General features: G+C 36.9%; 1 protein-coding gene across 1 annotated transcript in view; it reads left to right on the top strand.

Annotated features, from left to right (window-relative positions):
• The window catches only part of LOC107712924 (syndetin-like), a 158,439-nt gene extending 137,173 nt beyond the window's left edge, over positions 1 to 21,266 (top strand). The window contains exons 26-28 of the mRNA XM_016518325.1: positions 7,900 to 8,021; positions 19,340 to 19,529; positions 19,968 to 21,266. Of these exons, the coding sequence (XP_016373811.1) occupies positions 7,900 to 8,021; positions 19,340 to 19,529; positions 19,968 to 20,087 (432 nt within the window). The 3' untranslated portion in view covers positions 20,088 to 21,266. The remainder of the gene's footprint in view (positions 1 to 7,899; positions 8,022 to 19,339; positions 19,530 to 19,967) is intronic.
• The last annotated feature ends 196 nt before the right edge of the window (positions 21,267 to 21,462 follow it).

Here is a 21,462-nt window from a genome sequence, read left to right as displayed (position 1 = left end):
TACTTGATTTTTTATGATTCAATATATGAAGAGTTCAGATGCAAAAGCCTCAAAGTGCCGTCTGAAATTTTCATCTAAAATCAGCATTTTTATCAGGGTCTTATATTTATGTATATATATATATATAATTATTATTATTTACACTACAGTTCAAAAGTTTGGGGTCAATAAGTTTTTTTAAGAAATTAATTAAATTGATCAAAAGTGACAGTAAAGTCACAAAAACATGCTATTTCAAATAAATGCTGTTCTTTCCATCTTTGTATTTCGTCAAAGAATCCTGTACAAAATGAATGACTGTTTCCACAAAAATATTAACCAGAAGAATAATAAGAATAATAATTAATAATAAGACATGTTTCTTGATCAGCAAATCAGCATAATAGAATGATTTCAGAAAGATCATGTGACACTGAAGACCGGAGTAATGATGCTTTGCCAACACAGGAATATTGCACAATTACTGTTTTAACTGTATTTTAATCAAATAATGCAGCCTTAGTGAACATAAGGGACTTAAAAAAAATATATATATATATCTTACAGCTTTTGAACAGCAGTGTACATGAGATACACATATATGCTTCGGCAAACAATAAGCCAAAAAATAAAATGCTAAAGATGATTAATGACCTCGTCAAAATTCCACAGCTTTCCAGACATTTTATTTAGGTTTAGTGATTCATTTCATATACATTTCTGAATGGTGCCATGTGAAGAACATTTTTCACATTTTTCTTTCTTTCTGCAGTGGTTGAGCATCGGAAAGTAAATTATACATTTCCTGTTTCCCACACAAAATGCTGATGATTTCAGGCCGCGTTGTCTAATTTGCAGGAGGGGGTCATTAGTCTTGCTTAATCAAGATTGCATAACTTTACAGACAAGCAGTGGACATCGTTTGAACTGTAGTCGCAGCGTAACTGAGCTACACTTGACCGTAAAACAATGAGCGGCTGCGTAGTTCCTGCAAACCATTAACCGCTGCAATGTTCCTTGAAACTATAAATGCACTTTATTTATTATCCCAGTGGCATCTAAGTAGAACCTCAAGACCAGATGATGATGGGTAACAAGCGTGGGTTCTTTGGTTATGCTTAACACTCAAAAACTGAAGCAAATCATTATGAAATAAAAAGCACGTAATGATGTATAGATGTACAGCAAGCTGGCATGATTTCAATGCCCGCAGACAGAAACTAGCACGCTTAACATTAACAACGCCAGCTGTGAACTCCGGTTCAACAAAAGAGAGCCATTAACCCACGCAGAGAGAGCGACTCTTCTCTGAATTACACTTCAGATCCCCTCATTACAATCACAGGACGGGTGTTGAGTTAGACTGCAGCGGACAAAGCGGTCTTCATACACTTGACCGCAGAGAGTGATAATGAGAAAGGCAAAGAGTCTGAAGTCGCTGTTTTTGGTATCGTTACGCTGACTGAGAGTTAGCTGTGGCACATTTTACAGCCTTCACTAAAATGTTTGAGCCGCTTGTTGGGAAAAATATAGCTTTCGGCAATCTCTGATAGCCCACTTTTTTATTGGTCATTAAATGATTACAAAAACTAATATTGTGGACTGTGGACATTATTTCAAAATGAAGATAATATTATTATAAAAGTATAAAATTAATTCAAAATATGAATAAATGCACAGACCTCATATTTGCTGAATGAAATCCAATATGTATTTCTTATTAAATCTGATGTGCTGATTTTAAACATAGTGCCAAAATACAAAATACTTTTGACAATCATTTATGTGGTGAAGTCTTATCCTCCTTTAATCAGCAGAAAAACTGTCTGAATCTGAGCCAATTTGATCAATTTTCAGCCCATTTTCACATGTATGACATTATTTGATGCCTGATCCTGATTTCAAGGTCAGAATTATGGCCGGTGACAAAAGAAAATGCAAACATGATCCAGAAGATTGCTGCTTTTTCTGCATCCAAACAGGCATAGAAAAATCACAGATTTTGTGAAAAAAGCTTATTTATTTATAAACTCTTTTTATTTTCAATGGAGTTTTTGAACATATTTTTTCCTCTCCTTTGCAGATCACAAGTTAAATTTTATATTTTAAATAGTTATTTTTGTCATTAAAAATTATACTTTCTGATATTTGAGTTTTTATTTTAAAAAGTGTATTAAAGCTGAAATTTAAATATAATTTGAAAAATCTTCATTCTTGTTTTGTGAAAAGAGCATGATGGAAATGAAAAGTAATATTAGGCATTTTTTTTTTGCAAAGCAGCATATTTTTATTATATAATTATTTATTAAATAATTATAATTATTATTATTTTATTTTTATAATTTTTTTTATTAAATGCTGGTCTGTCTTTACAAAAGGATAAATGCCACAAACACAAATATATAAAAATACAGATATAAAAATACAAATAGTTTAGCAAGTCACACTCTTAGCTATTCTGACACACTGTTGCCAACTTTTCTCTTTTCTTTCACTTTTTTTCCTGTTTATTAATGCCGAAAAGCTCTCTTTTTATAACGCAGAGGTGTCAGGCTGAATAACATCTCAGGTTACGTATGTAACCATGGTTCCCTGAGTAGTTCGCTCTCTAGGTCATGGCTGTCGCCGGCCAACAAGTTGGTGTTTTTTCAATGTATGCTTCAGACACGGGTCACGACGAGGCGTTCCCCATAGCGACCCCTAGAGGACGCAGTGTCTCGTTCCCTACTCAGGGAACCATGGTTACATAAGTAACCTGAGACGATATACACGTTTGACCGTTTAAAATAAGTTTAACTTAAAAAATAAAAATAAAAAAAGTGTCCTGAGACCTTGACCACACCTTGCGTTTATTAAAGCAAAAAAAGGATTCTGTGTGAAAAAGGATTCTGTGATCACAGATGGCGTGCTTACACAAAAACTGCATAATGTAAATAGCCTACACATAGTAGGCTATTTAATTAAAAAACAGGAACTCAGGAACTATTTATGAATTTGTTTATTGTTTTTCTTTCGCATTAGAAAATCAAGACTTAAATTTTGGAATTTTAGTAGCATGACAATCCAAAAGATTATTCACACAGGGAATGAATTAGATTCAGAAAAAAAGTGAGCCTAGAATTTTCCACATCACTGAAGCGTTCTATGACTTCAGTTTAGCACAAGTTATGCACTCTCACAAAAACTCCTAGAAAACACTGCAAAATGAATCTCTTACTTATTATATTGCCCCCTTATCTTGAAATTGGGAGGCATTTTTGTTCATTTTGGTGGCATTTTTGCTCCAAGCCCCCATTATTTTTGACCCTACTAGACACACATTGGTATTCACTCATACTTTACAAATATTTGGCCCTTGTACTGGGCTGTACTCAGACTTCCATGACACACTGTGACCCCAAATGTTTTCTCACTTTTAGAAACTTAAGTCATACGTCTTATATAATGCAATGGCATTCATACATTTTTAAATGTGGATTAAGTCTCTTTTTCAGACCAATATGTAGCATCACACACTGTAATAATTCAGTGACCTTGCCTTTGACTGTGATATATAGATGTCTGTGATGATCTACTGTGAAAACATGTGGCAGATCTTAAATCAAGCAGACTCATCAGAAAAAATGTACATTTTAAATATCTTTGCACGTGCATTGGAGAGATCATAGGTGAGATGGACCACAGATGGCACTTTGGCAGGGTGATATGCTGCGTTTATCACTGCACAGCACTCATAGAGGACAACTATTATCCTTACTTGCTCTGCATTTCACTGACTGTCAGGGAATATATGAAGAGTTCAGATGCAAAAGCCTCAAAGTGCCGTCTGAAATTTTCATCTAAAATCAGCATTTTTATCAGGGTCTTATTTATATTTATGTATATATATATATATAATTATTATTATTTACACTACAGTTCAAAAGTTTGGGGTCAATAAGTTTTTTTAAGAAATTAATTAAATTGATCAAAAGTGACAGTAAAGTCACAAAAACATGCTACTTCAAATAAATGCTGTTCTTTCCATCTTTGTATTTCGTCAAAGAATCCTGTACAAAATGAATGACTGTTTCCACAAAAATATTAACCAGAAGAATAATAAGAATAATAATTAATAATAAGACATGTTTCTTGATCAGCAAATCAGCATAATAGAATGATTTCAGAAAGATCATGTGACACTGAAGACCGGAGTAATGATGCTTTGCCAACACAGGAATATTGCACAATTACTGTTTTAACTGTATTTTAATCAAATAATGCAGCCTTAGTGAACATAAGGGACTTAAAAAAAATATATATATATATCTTACTGACCCCAAACTTTTGAACGGTATTGTATATACTGAATAATAACAATAATAATAATAATATATAAAAATAATAATATAATATATAATTATATATAAATGAAATATAAAATATATATACATAAGCCAACTTTGCATTATTATAAGCATTTGATTTCTGAATGAATTGCAGCACTGGCACAGCAGATAATTCTCATTTACTGAAATAAAGTCTAAGTGCGTAGTCATGTGCAGTGGACCTTGTGTTGTTGAACCCATGCCCACTCACACAGCTGCATGTTTAAAGTGAGATAATTCAGGTTAAGTGCTGCTTCTCTAGGTGCTGCTGTGGAGAGACATGTGGGATTTGAACTCTTGAATGAAAGCCCAGTATAGCTGTCACTGTCCCCTGTCACTGTTGCTGTTCCACATGCAGCACATTACAAATGCATGGAAATTCTACATCTATGATATAATTTACTGGACGAATTGTGACTTCCACTGAAGCGAACAAACAAGTTAATGCCCACAACGAGCAGGCTTGATTGATATGTTTACCCTGAGGTTGCTAGTTAACTTTCTTCATGCAGATTTTTTTCTTCGTCCATTTTTTCCCCTTGCCTAATGACTGTGCCTCATGAAATCTTCTAGATTGAAAGATCACGATATGAATTATTTGTCAGGATCTGAATTATTTAAATGGTCAGGCTTTGGGAGTCACATGCAGAATTTGAGGGGCAAGTTTAAAAGGAAAAAAGCTAGCCCATGTCTCAGTTAAGTGTGACTGGACTGAGGGTGTCTCATTTCTTTGCATGTCCACATCTCTTCTATAACCTTTGCTCATTAGCCTATATGAATTTTTCATGGAGTTAGGGAGCGGTTTGAATGGCTGACGCATATACTGAGACAAAAAAGGCTCCGTGAGCAGATGGGGTTTCACAATTGAATTATCTCTTTGGCTTATTTGCTGAGGAAGCACGATGAATCCAGAAATATGCATAATCGTGTGGATTTACATAAGTTCCTGATCTGAGCTGTAAAGTTTTTGTGGGGAATGTAATGGAGCTTGGCTGCTAATGAAGAAATGAGGCTCACCTTTGTGCGCCCGCTAAGCTGAGTGAAGCCGCTGTGCCTGTTTGTCCTGGTGCCATCGTTGTAACCCTGTGCCAAGTCTGTTTGTTGAAGCCAATTTGTCTAGGTTTGACAAGTTGACTGAATTAATTATGTAACTGTGGAAATATACTAGTGACTTACATTGACTCTTGCTTTATTTAAAATTTCCAAAAAAATGGCATCCAGGTGCCTGGGCCCATAAATGACATTTGCCTATATTGTATGTATTAGTAAATATCACAATTAGTTGCCTGCATTATAGAGCAGAAATGCACTGTTCTTTGTCTCTAACTGCCATGTACTGGTGTACCGGTTCTCATTTCTATAGGTTAAAGTAAGCTGTTCAATTTTCATTTCAATTTTTACAAATATGAAAATTCTGTCATCATTTAAATGCTGTTCTCAACCTTTATGAATTCTGTGGAAAACAAAAGAGGATATTTTAAATAATTTTTCAGCTGTTTTTGTCCAAAGCAATGCAAGTCAATCTGGACCAAACAACACTGGACCCCTTTGACTTTTCTTAAGTTATTCAGTTAAAACCACTATTTGTTAAGCCACAGTTTGACACAATTTACCCCAAAGCATCTGGCAGAGCTACCCGTTTAGCTAAGATATAGACAAATAATTTACATGATTTTCATAAATAGCCAATTCATCAACATTTATTTGAGATTTATTTTTAGACCTGGATGGGGTTTTTTTTACAGCAAAAGAAAAAAAGTGAAAAAAAGAATGTTGCAGTTAAAAAAAACGCCTAAATCACACTAATCTGTATATTATAGGCCACTTCTAAATACTGCATATAGCCTTGTGACTAGAACGATGCGCAGTTTGCCAGATTAAGCAGGCAAGAACTCGCTTTACCCCACTCCCCATAATAGATAATGTTGGAAAAGAGGCGGAGAAGTTAATTCCTCACTATTAAGAACTAATTTCAAAACCCGTTCCAAAGCTTGCACAAACTCTAAAAGGTTAAATAAGAATTTTTTCTTAGCTTTTTCTGTGAATTGATTTAAGAGACTGATATTGTTGTGACCATTTCGAACCAATACTGATGACAGCTCAGAAGTGACATTACAGTTCTTTAGGATCTAAGTGGGTCAAATCTTCATGTGGTTTTTCATCACACAGCACAAAAGCACATTAAAATGTTGGTCTCCACCACCCCGCACCCCCGCCCCCCAAATGCAAGACTTGTTAGAAATCAAAAACCTTTCAGTTTGGATTGCTTTAATGGTTATCAACATGGCCTAGTGCAAATAATCTGATCTATGTTTGTTGTGATTAGTTTCTTGCTATGAATTCTTATACTGTCTCTTGCAGGAACTATAAATTATAATTAGATACTGAGAAACAGTAATCTTGACACCATCACTTTTCCATTATTTTTAAAACCATATTTCTAAGTTGTAAAATAAACTGGATATTTTTTTTTATTAATTCAGAAGATTAAAGGGTTGCAAAATAACCCAGACAACTTGCACAGCAGTTTTAGTGCTCTTGGCTTTTTATCAACATTCAAGGTGCGAGCCCACAGTGCATGTAGTCCTTGGCTCAAAAATGAGCCATATGTCATTGTGTTAAGAAAGTTATGGGTGGGTTTTCCTGTCACAAGTGAAAGAGAAAAGGGCTCGAGCACAGCTGAATCAACACGCCGGCTTATACAGTGCAGGTTTTTGTACGTGGCATGGCTTTATCGAGACATCTGCACTACAGAGACAGTTTCTTTGTATAGCCTGAATCCTGTAGGTTTGACAACCTGGTTTGCCAATATGGCTCCAGTGAACATTTATAGACCGCTGTTTCTGCTTCTCTGATTCTGTGATTAATTTACACCTTTGCTTGGATTTCTGGACTTGTACAGCATGCTAAAATACCTCTCATCCAGATGGTTCCAACACTACCCTATAAGAATGGTGGTTAAGTGATGGTTAAGGTGAATGGTTAACAGCAAGCACTGCACACAAGGGAGGACGCGACACAAAATGGTTAAGGGTCAATGACAACTAAGAGTGTCCCCTATAAAAAGCTATCTTTTAGCAATCTAGGTTAAAACACACATTCGAAGTTCTTAGAAATGTACTATATGATTCAATATCAATTTCAATATTATTTAATGTCCTTGTGACCAAGTAAAAAGTAATCTATTTTCCTTGAGTACTTGTTTTAAAATAAGCTTGTTTTTTTTTTTTTTACAAATATTGTGAATTATTTATTCATAAATATTATGTTTATGAAGCTTTATATTCAATGTGGTATCAGGAGAGTTTTATAACCATGACAAAAAAATATTTTATATATTTTAATTTATATATCCAAATTAAAATATATTTTTTTAATTTGGAAATCAAAAAGAGGTGCATTCAAGTCATTCCATGTATGAATTCCAATTGTAATGTTTTTATTTATTATGTTTCAATATTTGTTTATTGATCTTTTTTTAATTAATGAATAGATCCAAACAAAACATGAGTGTCATGACACTGACCCATATATCATCAACTGTTTTCTGCAGGAGTTTGAGAAGTTTAACCAGAGACTGGGAGATGTGTCGAAAATAGTTCGGATTCCTCTACCTGTGTCCAATGTCTTATGGGAGCACTGCATCCGTCTGGCCAACAGGACATTAGTGGAGGGGTAAGTGGGCTACCAAGCTGAACCAAATGGGTGTGGATGTATATGAGACCACCTGCTCTCAGATACATCTCCTACCACAGAATGTTTTTATTGGAATGCTGGCCATCACAAACCACTCAGCGCTTTCCCAAACAAAGAAAATAGCTTGCAGGAGCAGTTGGATCACATACAGGTCCACTGAGTCCAGCAATGGCCAGAGACCTCCTATTACTATGGTAATACCACTTTACATAGTATTGATGGAACTAGTTTTACAGTGCTTTGTATTTTATTTTATTTTTTTCATTTTAATTCATTTTATTTTTTAAATCCCAGAGTGAATTAAAAACATTTATCCAGTAAATTTACCTTTAGCCATTTCTCCACTTATATTTCTCATTTACAAAAAATATTTACCTTTCAGCTTCTCCTCAAGGATTTGCCTATATTTGGCAAATTGTTGTCACAAAGTTTTCAGTTCCTCCTATTGAAAAACAACCACAGAATATGGTGTTGTCACCATCTTGCTTGGTATTTTTGGTATTGCGCTGTATTTGGTGTGCCGAACATAGCACTTCACTTTCAGGCCAAAGAGCTCAAGTTTAGTCTCATCAGACCACAAAATATTCTTCCAATAGATTTCATGTTTGGTCACATGGCTTCTAGCAAATTCCAGGCTGACTTGTTGGCTTGTCTCAAAAGTTACTTTCTTCTGGCTGATCTCCCAAAGAGTCATAAGACGTCAAATGCTCAAACACTTGCTGTTGTCTAGACAGTTTTTCCCCTTTCAGTCAAACAGCTCTGGAATTCCATGTAGACCATTTGGCATCTTGGTAATTTTTCTTACAAATGTCCTTTTTATCCAGTCTTATAAGATGGGCTGACCTTAGAAGTGTTTGGGTTGGTCCACGCTCTTTCTGTTTTGCTTTAATGGACATAGAAGGTTAAAAGCTTTGCCAGTCTTTTTATAACCGTCTACATTCCTCCTAACAACTTCTTCCTGAAGTTCATCAGGCAGATCTTAATTGATTTAATCTTCTCACAAAGTCACTGATATTTATGGTGCAAGCAAGCACAAGTGAACACAAGTGGATTCGATATTAGCATGAAGCTGCTATTCTGATCACTGGATAATTGAATGTCTCACCCAGTATAATTAAAATGTATTTAACATTGAAGGATGAGTAGAGTAAAAACAGTAATAATGTGAAATATTATTACAAATTTAAATAGCTGTTTTCTATTTTAATATATGTTAAAATGTAATTTATTCCTGTGATGGCAAAGCTGAATTTTTAACACATTACTCCAGTGTTCAGTATCACTTGATATATCTATCTGTCTGTCTATCTGTCAATCTATCTATCTATCTATCTATCTATCTATATATATATATATATATATATACACACACACACACACACACACACAGATAGATAGATAGATAGATAGATAGATACCTTTTTTCCTAAAGCAGACTTGTTTAATTTTCTATGACTTCAATAATATATTAACTTTTAAAGCAAAAGGCAAATGTACTACTGGCCAGATGCTTTTAAACCAAAGCTACTGTATATGTATTAAAACAGCAAGCCTGAATGAAAGGTTTAGTTTCTCCTGTTCTTTATTCCTCTGCTTAAATTGTGGAGTGTTTTTACGAGCAAGAAGAGCTTTTGGCTTTTTCAATATGGCCTGGCTGGCAGTAATTGTTTTGAGGGATGTAAACCCTTTATCACTGGGGATTCGTGGGTGTGCAAAATCTTGTGCTACGTGTTGATGATGTTTGATTTAAAGCAAGAAACACTTAGATTTTCAGCTGCCTCATCAATCTTGTGTTTGGAACAACTCTTGTCATTGTGTTTACCTGAAGGAGTGTTTTTCCCCATTCTTCACTTTTTCCTGAGGCATGTTCATACTGTAGATAATGTAAAAATGCATTAGTTCTGTGAGGATTCATCAAATGTCTGTAATGACTTTGTGCCATGAGCAGAATGGCTTTGTTGCTCTCAAATAGCTGCATATATAAATCCATCAATGTTGTTTGATTTCTTCATATTTATTTTTCCTTCTTGTTTCCTCTTCTTGCACTATCCGTCTTGCACCCATCTGCTTGTCATTAGTCGAGAGCCAGATTATTGTAAATGAACATCAGAGACGTTTGTGTGGCACGGTGCGACAAGCAACTTAGAAGCCATGTCTTCTCCAGAGAGCTGTTGTCAACCTGTCTTCCATCACTCTTTCCTTACCCCAGTATATTATCTTCAGTGTGCTGGCAATCTTACCGCTCACAGACTTGCAGAGAAGCTCTTGTACTCGTCACCCCCTCAGCATAATGGAGATTTGCTGGGAGCACATTTGACATGACTTGACAGGCACCTCTTGACTTCAGAGAGGTTCTTCATAGTAAAGCTTCACTGTAGACATCTGGATTTAGTCACATGTGAGAATAAAATGTATCAGAATAATGCATTTCTCTTGTCATGTAATCCATTGATTATTCATTTATATAGCTCGGGAGTGCATAAAGAAGTAATCATACACTGTCCAGAGATGAACAGGCTTTTTTTAAACAACTGAAAAGCACAGTGTAAGTGCACAATAGAGTGTGAAACAACAGGACAGATGGACTGATGTGGAATGACAGTATGTTCCCAGAATATCTCTAGATAATCTTCTACAAACTCATCGTTCCTGTATTGTTCAGTCTCATATGGGCCACCTCTGGCCAAATGTGTGCCTTGGTTAAAATCACCATTTGATGCCTTCCTTAGTAGTTGGTCCTCTGTACAGTCTGCGTACTCCGTGTGTACAAAGCTGTGCACATTAAGACTCAAAAACCCTGAGGACCTTAAAGCAAAGACACATTCAGTTGATCAAAAGTAACATTCAAGACGTTTATTTGATACATAAAAATGTATATTTTATATAAAATCTGTTTATCAAAGGCATAGGTAATATTAAGCAGCACAACAGTTTTCAACATTGATAATAAGAAATTTTTCCTTAGCACCAAATCAGCATATTAGAACAGTTTATGAATGACACTGAAAACTGGAGTAATGGCTGCTAAAGTTTTAAGTAGGGATGCACCGATACTGGTCTCCTGTACTCGTACTCGTTAAAATGCCCCGATACCAAACGCCGATACCACACAGCATGTGATAAGCGCCATATTCAAACAAAGAAACACAGACAACAGAACAACAGACAGCAGAAAGGAGTTAAGGATGTCTACTACGAAGTATATGTATGCAATGAATATGATGTTAAACATTACTACATACCCTTTTGGTTTCTGTACCCAATATTTAAAAAATGTACAAATGCAATAAAAATATCGGTATCGGTACTCGGTATCGGCAAGTACCAAAAATAAAAGTATCGGTATCGGGCGAGTACTGGAAAAAGTGGTATCAGTGCATCCCTAGTTTTAAGTCAAGTCACCTTTATTTATATAGCGCTTTATTCAATACAGGTTGCGTCAAAGCAGCTTTACAGTGTTAAACAGGAGAAGCGTGTGCTGATAATGCAAGCGGACAATAGAAAACTGTTTATCAGTTAAAGTCGGTTCATTGTTGATTCAGTGATGTCATCATCCAGCTCAGTTCAGTTCTCTTCCAATAGTGTCTGTGCAATCAAGCCAACAATGTTTCCAGAAATTGTGTCCCCAACTATGTAAGCCAAAGGTGACAGTGGCGAGGAACCAAAACTCCATCGGTGACAGAAATTGAGAGAAAAAAAACCGTGGGAGAAACCAGGCTCAGTCTGGGGGCCAGTTCTCCTCTGGCCAGACGAAACCTGCATGGTGTGGTTTAATTCCAGGCTGCAACACACGTCAGATTGAGCAGAGGACTCGTTTGGTTCTTGTGGTCTTGAGCCAATGGCTGATGAGGTCTTCACAGGGGATCTGTCTCTAGGGTTCGTCTAGTTGACATGGTGTCCGCTGACATTCAGGGCTATAGAGGTCGTCTCTAGGTGCTGATCCACCATCTGGACTGGATATGGACTGGATCCAAGTGACTGCAGTGACCATTTGATCTGAATACGGACTGGATCTGGGTGGCTACGGTGATCTCGGAATAAAAGTGAAACTGTAAGAAGAATGGCATCTGTGCTAATATTAGTCAATGTAACAAGTACATCGGGTGTTATGGGAAGTGTTCCCGGTTCCGGTTGACAAAATTAATGCATCCTAACAATTCTTTAACGGATTTGAATTATAGAAAAGTGATCGTATGTTATGTGTATGCCAGGTTAAAGAGATGGGTCTTTAATCTAGATTTAAACTGACAGAGTGTTTCTGCCTCCCGAACAATGCTAAGTGGGTTGTTCCAAAACAATCTACATAAAAATAAAAAAAACACACAATCAACTGTTTAAAATACTACAAGTGAATATAGACACCAGGACATTATAATGTACATTATGAAAAATGCATATTAATTTTGAAATGTGTAAAGATTTCTTTTAACAATGTAATTAAGTGAGCTTTAGATGGTGACAAGTGTACAAATGTAAGATATCAAAATAGGGGAAGTGAGCACGCACAATTTAAAATCTGGTAGATAATCAATATGGTAATGATATATTTTGTCAATTAATTAATCAGATATTAGGGTTAGGGCTGGGTATCGTTATAGTTTTAATAAAGCTCAAATAGTCTTCAGTTTACACATCTGTTAGGCTACATTTACACTAGTTAGTGTTCGTTTTAAAATGCATAGCTCAGACAGAATCATGATTTCTATTTATTTTCCACTGATTTACTGATGAGCATTAGCAGCTTCCAGCGCTGTCTGCTTGTGTTCTCTCTTACATGATCGCTGCTCTGACTCAGAGGTAATAACATATTTAATTTCAGCAACATTACATGGCCAAAACACACATTAGATGGCAGGAGAGGCTTGAGCCATTGATATGCAGGCTAATGCAGTTATTAATGCAGTCTAATGCGGTTATTAGAGAGAGGGAGAGAGAGAGATTAAGTGCGTGTGAATACCTGCGTCTATGCGTCTCTCAGCAGCGTTCAGCAGCAGCGTCTACTAATAGCGAATCTTTAAGTTAAACTCCTTCATGAACCTCGCTACTGAGAAATGTCATGTATTTTTTCAGCTGCGAAACTATTTTACTGATAAATTCGCGGTGCAGCGCTGACAAGAAGTTTCTGTTCGCGTCTCCGCGTGTGTGCACTGTGTGCGTCTGTGAGAGAGACTGGGAGAAAGAAAGCATGATTTCTGTAGCCTACATAAAAAAGGTGGAAGACATGGAAATAGTTTGTCATTTTTTACCCTATTGTTTGTTATATTTATTTGCTCAATGTCTTGAGCTATGCGTAAATCCGGCCCTGTTAGACGGCAATCGGAAGTTATTACAAACACTCGATGGTGGTTTAAAGTGAGTTTTGAGTAAAAGCGGAATATAAATCTTATTTATTGTCTTATGTAGCATTATGCTACAGTTTGCATGAATGGTCACATAACGCGCTTTCGGTCGTGTAACGTTAGTATGAACGGACATCTGCATATGATCGGAACTCCACGCAGCTCCCGCGCTACTCTATACTGGTGTATTACAGTACCACGAGAGCTAAAGAGAGCAGACTGCTCCGTGCGCTTTCGAATCGCTCTCGCGGATGTCAAACACTGATCGATCTGTCGTGTGTTGCAGGCTTATTGGCTCACTGACGCTGATGAGATTAACCCCTTAGGTATCGAAATTTGGTACCGAACGACGAGATGTTTTTCGATACTCAATGGTATCGAGGCAATTCGGTTGGTGCCTAAAAAGTATCGAACTCGATACCCAGCCCTAATTAGGGTAAGATTTAGGGTTTCAGTAGTGGCAACCTGTCATAATCCTCTGATTTTAGAGGGTAGGTTCGGTATAGGACTGTGATTGTTTAAAAGCATGTTTTTTGCCAAGACAAAATATATAGTTTATAAGAGCATGGCCCAGCATAGATTGGCAAGCACCTCCTGGCAGGATTCAGCTGTACATCTGCATCATAAGGTCAAGGGCCACTTGTTTGAAAATGGCAGAGCTCAATCTTTGAGGGTAGGTTGTTTGAAAGAGGTGTTAAAGAGGCTGCCTGTGTGTAGCCAGAGCAGTCTGTATCCGATAGCTTCGCTGCTTTCTCTGCCTGTGCAGTTTTGTTCAAATCTGAACAGTGATTGCAATTACAGGGAGTTAACGCTCTCTGTAATCATCACATGTTCAGGTAGACAGCATCCACAGCATTTTGAAAGCTGAGAAAATTACCATCGTCCTATGCCTGATTAAACGCTGGGACAGTTTCCTAAACATTAATAATAATCATGAAATGCCAAAAAAGTCAGTTGTGAACAAACGAACTCTACCCAACAGTTTTTGCCTCTAGCTATAGACCTACTGTCAGTATGTGTTCACACAGTGTCACGTTGGCAGCCAGGGTCAACGGCATGGGTAGACTTATGGCTGTGCCCCCTCTCCAGATAAAATGCTTTTTACTTTAAAATGTGTTTTACTGTGTTTAATGTTTTGCAACTCCTTTAAAAAAAAAAAAAAAAATCAGTAAATACATTTTCGCATCTATGATTGAACTCGCTGTGGTATGGTGTATTAAAAATGGTTTGTTAAAAAAAAGGATGATCTTTTGGTATTTGAATTTGAGACCTTTTTTACTCACCCACAATGTTTATCACCACTCCACCAGCAAGCAATGATGCCATTAAAATGTTGTTGTTTTTTTAAGTTTTATCTTTATAGTTTAGTGTCATTTGTTACTTCATTTTATCTTTGATTTTACATTTTTATTTTTATTTATTTTTTATTTATCATTATCACACACAAACATACTACTAAGCCTATTGTACTAAATATAGACGCATTAAAATGATCAAAAATGTCAGTAAAACATTTATAGCGTTACAAAAGTTTCCTATTTCAAATAAAAGCTGTTCTTTTGAACTTTCTCTTCATCAAAAAATTAATTTCTGAAGGATAATATGACACTGATGTCTGATGAAACTAATGGCTGCTGAAAATTCAGCTTTGCCATCACAGGAATAAATTATTTTAAATTGGAATAATATTTTATAAATGAGTTTGCAGACCTTTTAGGGGATGTTTTGACATGACCATATTCTAATACTCGGTGATTTCAATATTCATGTATGCTGCTCTGCCAATGCCTTAGCTAAGGAATTTTTCAATTTATTGTCATCGTTGAATGTTATCCAGTGGGTGAATGGTCACGGTCATATGCTTGACTTTATACTGACTTGGTTTATACTGATATGGTTTGTCTATGGCTGATATTTGTGATACTCCACTCTCCGATCACAGACCAGTGCTCTTTTCAGCACTCCTTCCAGCTCCACCTAAAACTTTACCACTTCAAGCACGTTGGTCTCATATTTTGACCTTGAATTCTCATGCTGTCTTCTCAGAATTGTATTGGGGGACTGACAGTTCTCTAATCTCCAATTCTATTACATCACATTTAGATGTCGAGGAGCAGATACAATTTTTTAATAATAAATGCTCCGGCATCTTAGACTCTATTGCACCTCGGTAGCTTGTCCATCCCCAAAACAAGTCCTAGTCTTGGATCAACAGTGATATCCGATTGTTATGACAGCAGTGCCGATGGCTTGAACATAGATAGAAGAATGATCCAGTTATCATTTGAAAAGATTAATGTCTCCCTACAAAATTTCCAAAAGGCTGTCAGGGTTGCTAAGCATACATTTTTATTCGATATCATTGTAAAAAAAAAAACTCACATTGCTCTAGAACGCTTTTTTTCAACTATTGATTCTGTCTTAAATCCTTCTGTTAAGACTTTATCTGTGACCTCTCCCTCTGAGTGTGAAAACTTTCTTAGCTTTTTTTCTTACAAAATCAATACTACTCGAGCCCAAGTTTTTACCTCGATACTTCCTGTACCTGATCCTACTTTCTCCTGTTCACAGTGGAGTGAATTTGAGCCGGTCTCCCTTCAGACATGTAGAGTAATCACTTTAAAATTGAAACTTACTTTTACCCCTCATGATGTTCTTCCTTCCCATTTTTTAAAACAGATCTTTGATATTGTTAGCCCAGATATCTTGCATATCATTAACAAATGTTTATTGACTGGGACTGTTCCAGCCTGCTTTAAACTCGCCACTGTGACTCCTATTCTCAAAAAAAAACATCACTTGATGCCACAATATATGCTAACTACAGACCCATCTCCAATTTGCTGTTCTTAGCCAAAATCCTTGAAAAAGCTGTTTTTATACAATTGCAGAATTACCTTCAAATCAATTCCATTTCCGCCGTTTTTCAGTCCGGCTTCAAAGCCCTTCATAGTACTGAGTCTGCTCTCTTAAAAGTTTTTAATGATATTTTAATGACCACAGGCCTTAGTGCTTTTAGATTTGTGGATCACAGGATTCTTTTATCTCTGCTTGAACGTTCCATTGGTATTACAGGTAGGGTACTTAAATGGTTCCAATCTTTTCTGTCAAATTTTTTCTTTCAGTTTAGGTGTTCATTTGTCCTCGGTACCTCACCTCACCTGTGGTGTACCCCAGGGATCGATTTTAGCACCATTATTATTTTCATTATATATGCTAACTCTGAGATCAATTATGAGTAAATTTGGGGTCTCATACTACTATACCACTGTTACTCGGACGGCACACAACTTTACTTACCTAAAAAAAAGTAAAGACAATTTGGCATACAAGAGATTGGAATCCTGTCTCCATGAACTCAAACTGTGTGCTACTTAAAGGATTAGTTCACTTCCAGACTAAAAATTTCCTTATGATTTACTCACCCCCATGTTATCCGAGATGTGCATGTCTTTCTGTCTTCAGTCGCAAAGAAATTAAGGTTTTTGAGGAAAACATTCCAGGATTTTTCTCCATATAATGGACTTCAATGGCAACCAATGGGCTGAAGGTCCAATTTGCAGTTTCAGTGCAGCTTCAAAGGGCTCTACACGATCCCAGCCGAGGAATAAGGGTCTTATCTAGCGAAACGATCAGTCATTTTCTAAAAAAAACATTTGTATACTTTTTAACCACAAATGCTCATCGTGCACTAGCTCAACCTCACGCATTACGTAGTCAGGTTGGAAAGGTCACGCGTGACGTAGGCGAAGTACCGAAACTTATTTACAAAGTGAACGTGCAAAGAAAGTCAAACGCCCTTTACAAAAAAAAAGGTAAAACAACGATATCGGACGATTTTGAAGTTTGAGGAGAAAATGAGATGGAGTTTTTCGCCCTACCCTACCTTTCTGAACCGGAGTACACAGGCCCTGTCCCAAATGGCACACTTCATGTGCACTTGCGGTCTTGCGGACTTACAATGGCTGCCTCGTGCGCGTGTCTGTTAAAGGGTTAGTTCACCCAAAAATGAAAATTAGACTCTGTTTTACTCACCCTCGAGGCATCCTAGGTGTATATGACTTTCTTCTTTCAGACGAATCCAGTCGGAGTTATATAAAAAATTGTCCTGGCTATTCCAAGCTCTATCATTGCAGTCAGCGGGTGTTGCAGTTGAACAGTCCACAAGTCGTCAAATAAAGCACGCGCATCCATAATAAACGTGCCTCACACGGCTCCGGGGGATGAATAAATGCCTCCTGTAGTGAATCCATGCGTTTTTGTAAGAAAAATATCCATATTTCAAATGTAATAAACACTTCTCTCTCACTTCCGTTATCTGTCATACGCGGAAGCCGTTCCGGCGGGTGACGCAGCACATATGCACAGGGCGCGCGCCTCTGAGATATGCTAGTCTCGCTTACATTTGAAATATGGATATTTTTCTTACAAAAATGCATGGATTCACTATAGGAGGCATTTATTCACCCCCCGGAGCCGTGTGAGGCACGTTTTATTATGGATGTGCGCGCTTTATTTGACGACTTGTGGACTGTTCAACTGCAACATCCACTGACTGCAATGATAGAGCTTGGAATAGCCAGGACAATTTTTTATATAACTCCGACTAGCTCCTAAATATCTCTCTGATTTAATTGTCATTTACAATCCTTCTAGATCACTCAGATCAAAAATTGTCATCTTTCGTCGGTACCACAATCTCGTCTGCAACGCAGTAGCTGGTCTTAAGCAGTGGAACAGCCTGCCGCTGTCTGTCAGAACTGCGCCTACATTAGCCGAATTCAAATCCATATTAAAAACTTTTTTTTTTTCTTGTGCTTTTAATTCTTTGTAATTTTTCATGTGCTTCTTCATATTATTTTCTTCTCTTCATTTTATGTACGCCACTTTGGCCAACTAAGGTTGATTTTAAATGTGCTTTATAAATAAAAATGAAATTGAATTGAATTGAACTGAATTACATGTAATTAACGAGACAAATTTTGAAAAAATCTTCCAAAATCTAAATGGCCCCTTAGCTAATTCATCCTAGCACTGATTCTACTGATAGCCATTTCAGCCGCTCTTTTTGCAAGTAGACTCCGCCAGTGCAGCGCCGAGTTGCATTCCAAATCATTGCCGGCCATCAAGCAGAACGTGACAGGAAGAAGGAAGGAGACAGGGAAACAGAAGGATATATTGGCAGACTGGATATACTCAATAGGCCCAGCAATATCTTTCCCCTTACAGAAAGTAATTACACCGCTGTCAGCCAAAAAGTAAACGGGTGTCAACAGCACTGAACTCCGCATGGATGCTTGTTTGCCTTGGATGCAGCTACACTGTAATCGATGGTTTGGTTGTGTTGGATGCTTAGGGCTCAGGTCTGCAACCGAGACTCACAAGCTGGACAAATCCAAATGTGGCAAACTGAACAAATGACAAATTTGACCAAAAATGGCCCTCAGCATTTGGTGTCTCTTACCAGTCAAAAGGCTGAATTGTGCCATATCCCACAGTCTAGAGCTGAAAACCAGATTTATAATTTTATGAGTATGCACCCCTATATTTTAACACTTTTATGTCTTTACATTCAGAAGGGGAGAAGCAAAAATAATGATCTCAGCTGTCATGCTGTAAATCTTGTTACATGGCCCTGGATGTTAGAAGATTTTATTCTGGTCGGTCACTGCATTGTTGCTCTATTTATCTGTTTATTGATGTATTCTTATTGACATTCCATTTACATTATGGTGGTTAGTGAGGTTCCATGTTCCATCAGTGATAGGGCATAAGGTTACATGTAACCCTTGGAATTACAAGCACCACCATTCTCGTGAGCGAGACACTTAACCAGAGGTTACTGTGGGGGACTGTCTCTACAATTAATGTAGCATAAACTGTCAACAGTTAATGAATGCCCTTCATCTGTCTGATACACACTCACCTCTGCTCTCCTTCTCTCCTGCTTTCTGCCAGCTATGCAAATGTGAAGAAATGCAGTAATGAAGGACGTGCGCTGATGCAGCTGGACTTCCAGCAGTTCCTGATGAAGCTGGAGAAGCTCACCGACCTCAGACCAATTCCAGACAAGGAGTTCGTAGAGACCTACATCAAAGCATACTACCTTACTGAGAACGACATGGAGCAGTTCATCAAGAACCACAGGGTAAGATGGATGACAGCTGACAACACAATGTAGACAGGTTGTTAAAAGGCGCTAAAAGGATTTAATCCTTTCAAATTGCCAAATGCTTTGAAATTGCTAAAAAGTAAAATCAGGTGAAAAGCACATCAGTAGTAATCAAACCAAAAGCAATCAAGGCTAAATGAACTAAAGAATATTAAATATTATATGTTTGATCTTATTCACAGAAATGAATCAAACTTACCCAACCTGGCAACATTTCTTTCTGAAATTTAAATTAGAGATCTTTTTAAAACACCCCTGTCTTAAAACTTTAGTCAAAATTACAATATCTCAAAGCTAATCTAATTTAATATCACCATCAAAACCATTGTGCAAGGCCGGCTTTAATTCCTCATTAAAATGATGTAAGCCATCTCCAGTAGAGATTTATCACCAGTTTGTTTTGTGTTTGACCAGGAGTACTCTATGAAGCAGCTTACTAACCTGGTCAACGTCTGCCTCGGGTCCCACATCAACAAGAAAGCGCGACAGAAACTCCTCGCAGCTATCGATGACATTGACCGTCCGAAAAGATAAATAAATGTCACCCCACCAAACTCCACAGAACGGCCACACAAAAAAACCACACAACTACACTGTTACTTGACTAGTATCTATTATCGTGCATTTTCTTTTCCTTTTTCTTTTTTTTTTACCATGTAAATGTTTGTGGTTTCTGTTTACATTTTATTATGAATGTAAGCAGGACGTGCTCTGACTACATACCAAGCGGTCATTTGAAGAGCTGTAAGGGATAATGGATAATGAAGGTGTTATCAGTATCACTTAAATAGCAACACGAATGAATGACTCGTGCGCTATCAAACAGTAATTTAAACATAGCTGTGGCTAAGCAACTATATTCTTCTGAGATATTTCCCTTTTTGAAGAATTTGTGCTGGTTCTGTTGCATAGGGCTTTTTAAAATGATACCAAGATATCCTCTAACACACTGAGGCTCCGTCTCTGATATTGTACACAAAAAGCATGTGCGTTCCTTGTCTGGTTTTGACAGGTCACTGTCATTTTGCTCGGTGTGCGTTGCTAGTATCGCCCGTTACCTCAACTTATTTTGTTGGTATTGATTTTGTCATTTATGACCAGATCCCAGAGACGTATTGTTGTCATTTTTCATGAAACACATTTGTGCAGGAATGTGATTACTTATATATTAATAGTAATAATAGAGGAAATACTCTTTAAAAAGAAAAAAAGAAAAAGACCTGAAACCTTCCTGTTAGTAAGTGATAAAACTATTTCTTTCAGATGCTTTATGTCTGAAATGCAGAGATACTGTATTTCGCCTGCTGAAATGTGTTGCTTTGTTTGTGGTTACTATATTGTGTAATAATATTCAGCTGTACCAAATTGAAGGCAAGGTCGTACAATAAATACGCTAACATTTTTATCATGTGAATGATATTTTATAATTCTGTTCCATCCTTTTTTCCTTTTTTGTGATATGAAAACTTATCACAATACGCCAATGTATTCAGTCCACTAGATGACATTTGAATATGTTTTGATGTTCAAGTGTGCTGACTCCTCACATTAAAAAAACGTTTTGGCTGAATGTAAGCTGTGTGCTCAGTGAAGTTGCTGATCTGAATCCCTGAACATGCCTCTGTTTCCCGTTCTAGTGTAGCTGTTAGAAGTTAGCGTAGGACTAGACCCTCCTCCGGACCTCTTGTAGTGCAGTCAGCAGAAGAAAAAGAAACTCGCCACCATTTATAGAACCTGCTCAGATATTTTTAGAGCACCTTTGCATTTTTATTTATTTATTATTCTTTTTTTTTAATCCAAGTACACCACATGCTCCACTTTAGTAGAAGCTCATGGATCAACAGTTAGCTTATCAACACACATTACAAATCCTGAATTTGGATTTTTTTTTTTTTTTAAAGTTCATTAA

This window comes from Sinocyclocheilus rhinocerous, unplaced genomic scaffold, assembly GCF_001515625.1.
Source record: "Sinocyclocheilus rhinocerous isolate Xijiao unplaced genomic scaffold, SAMN03320098_v1.1 scaffold3131, whole genome shotgun sequence".
In the NCBI taxonomy this organism is placed as follows: domain Eukaryota; kingdom Metazoa; phylum Chordata; class Actinopteri; order Cypriniformes; family Cyprinidae; genus Sinocyclocheilus; species Sinocyclocheilus rhinocerous.
This window is presented reverse-complemented; position numbering and strand designations above follow the sequence as displayed.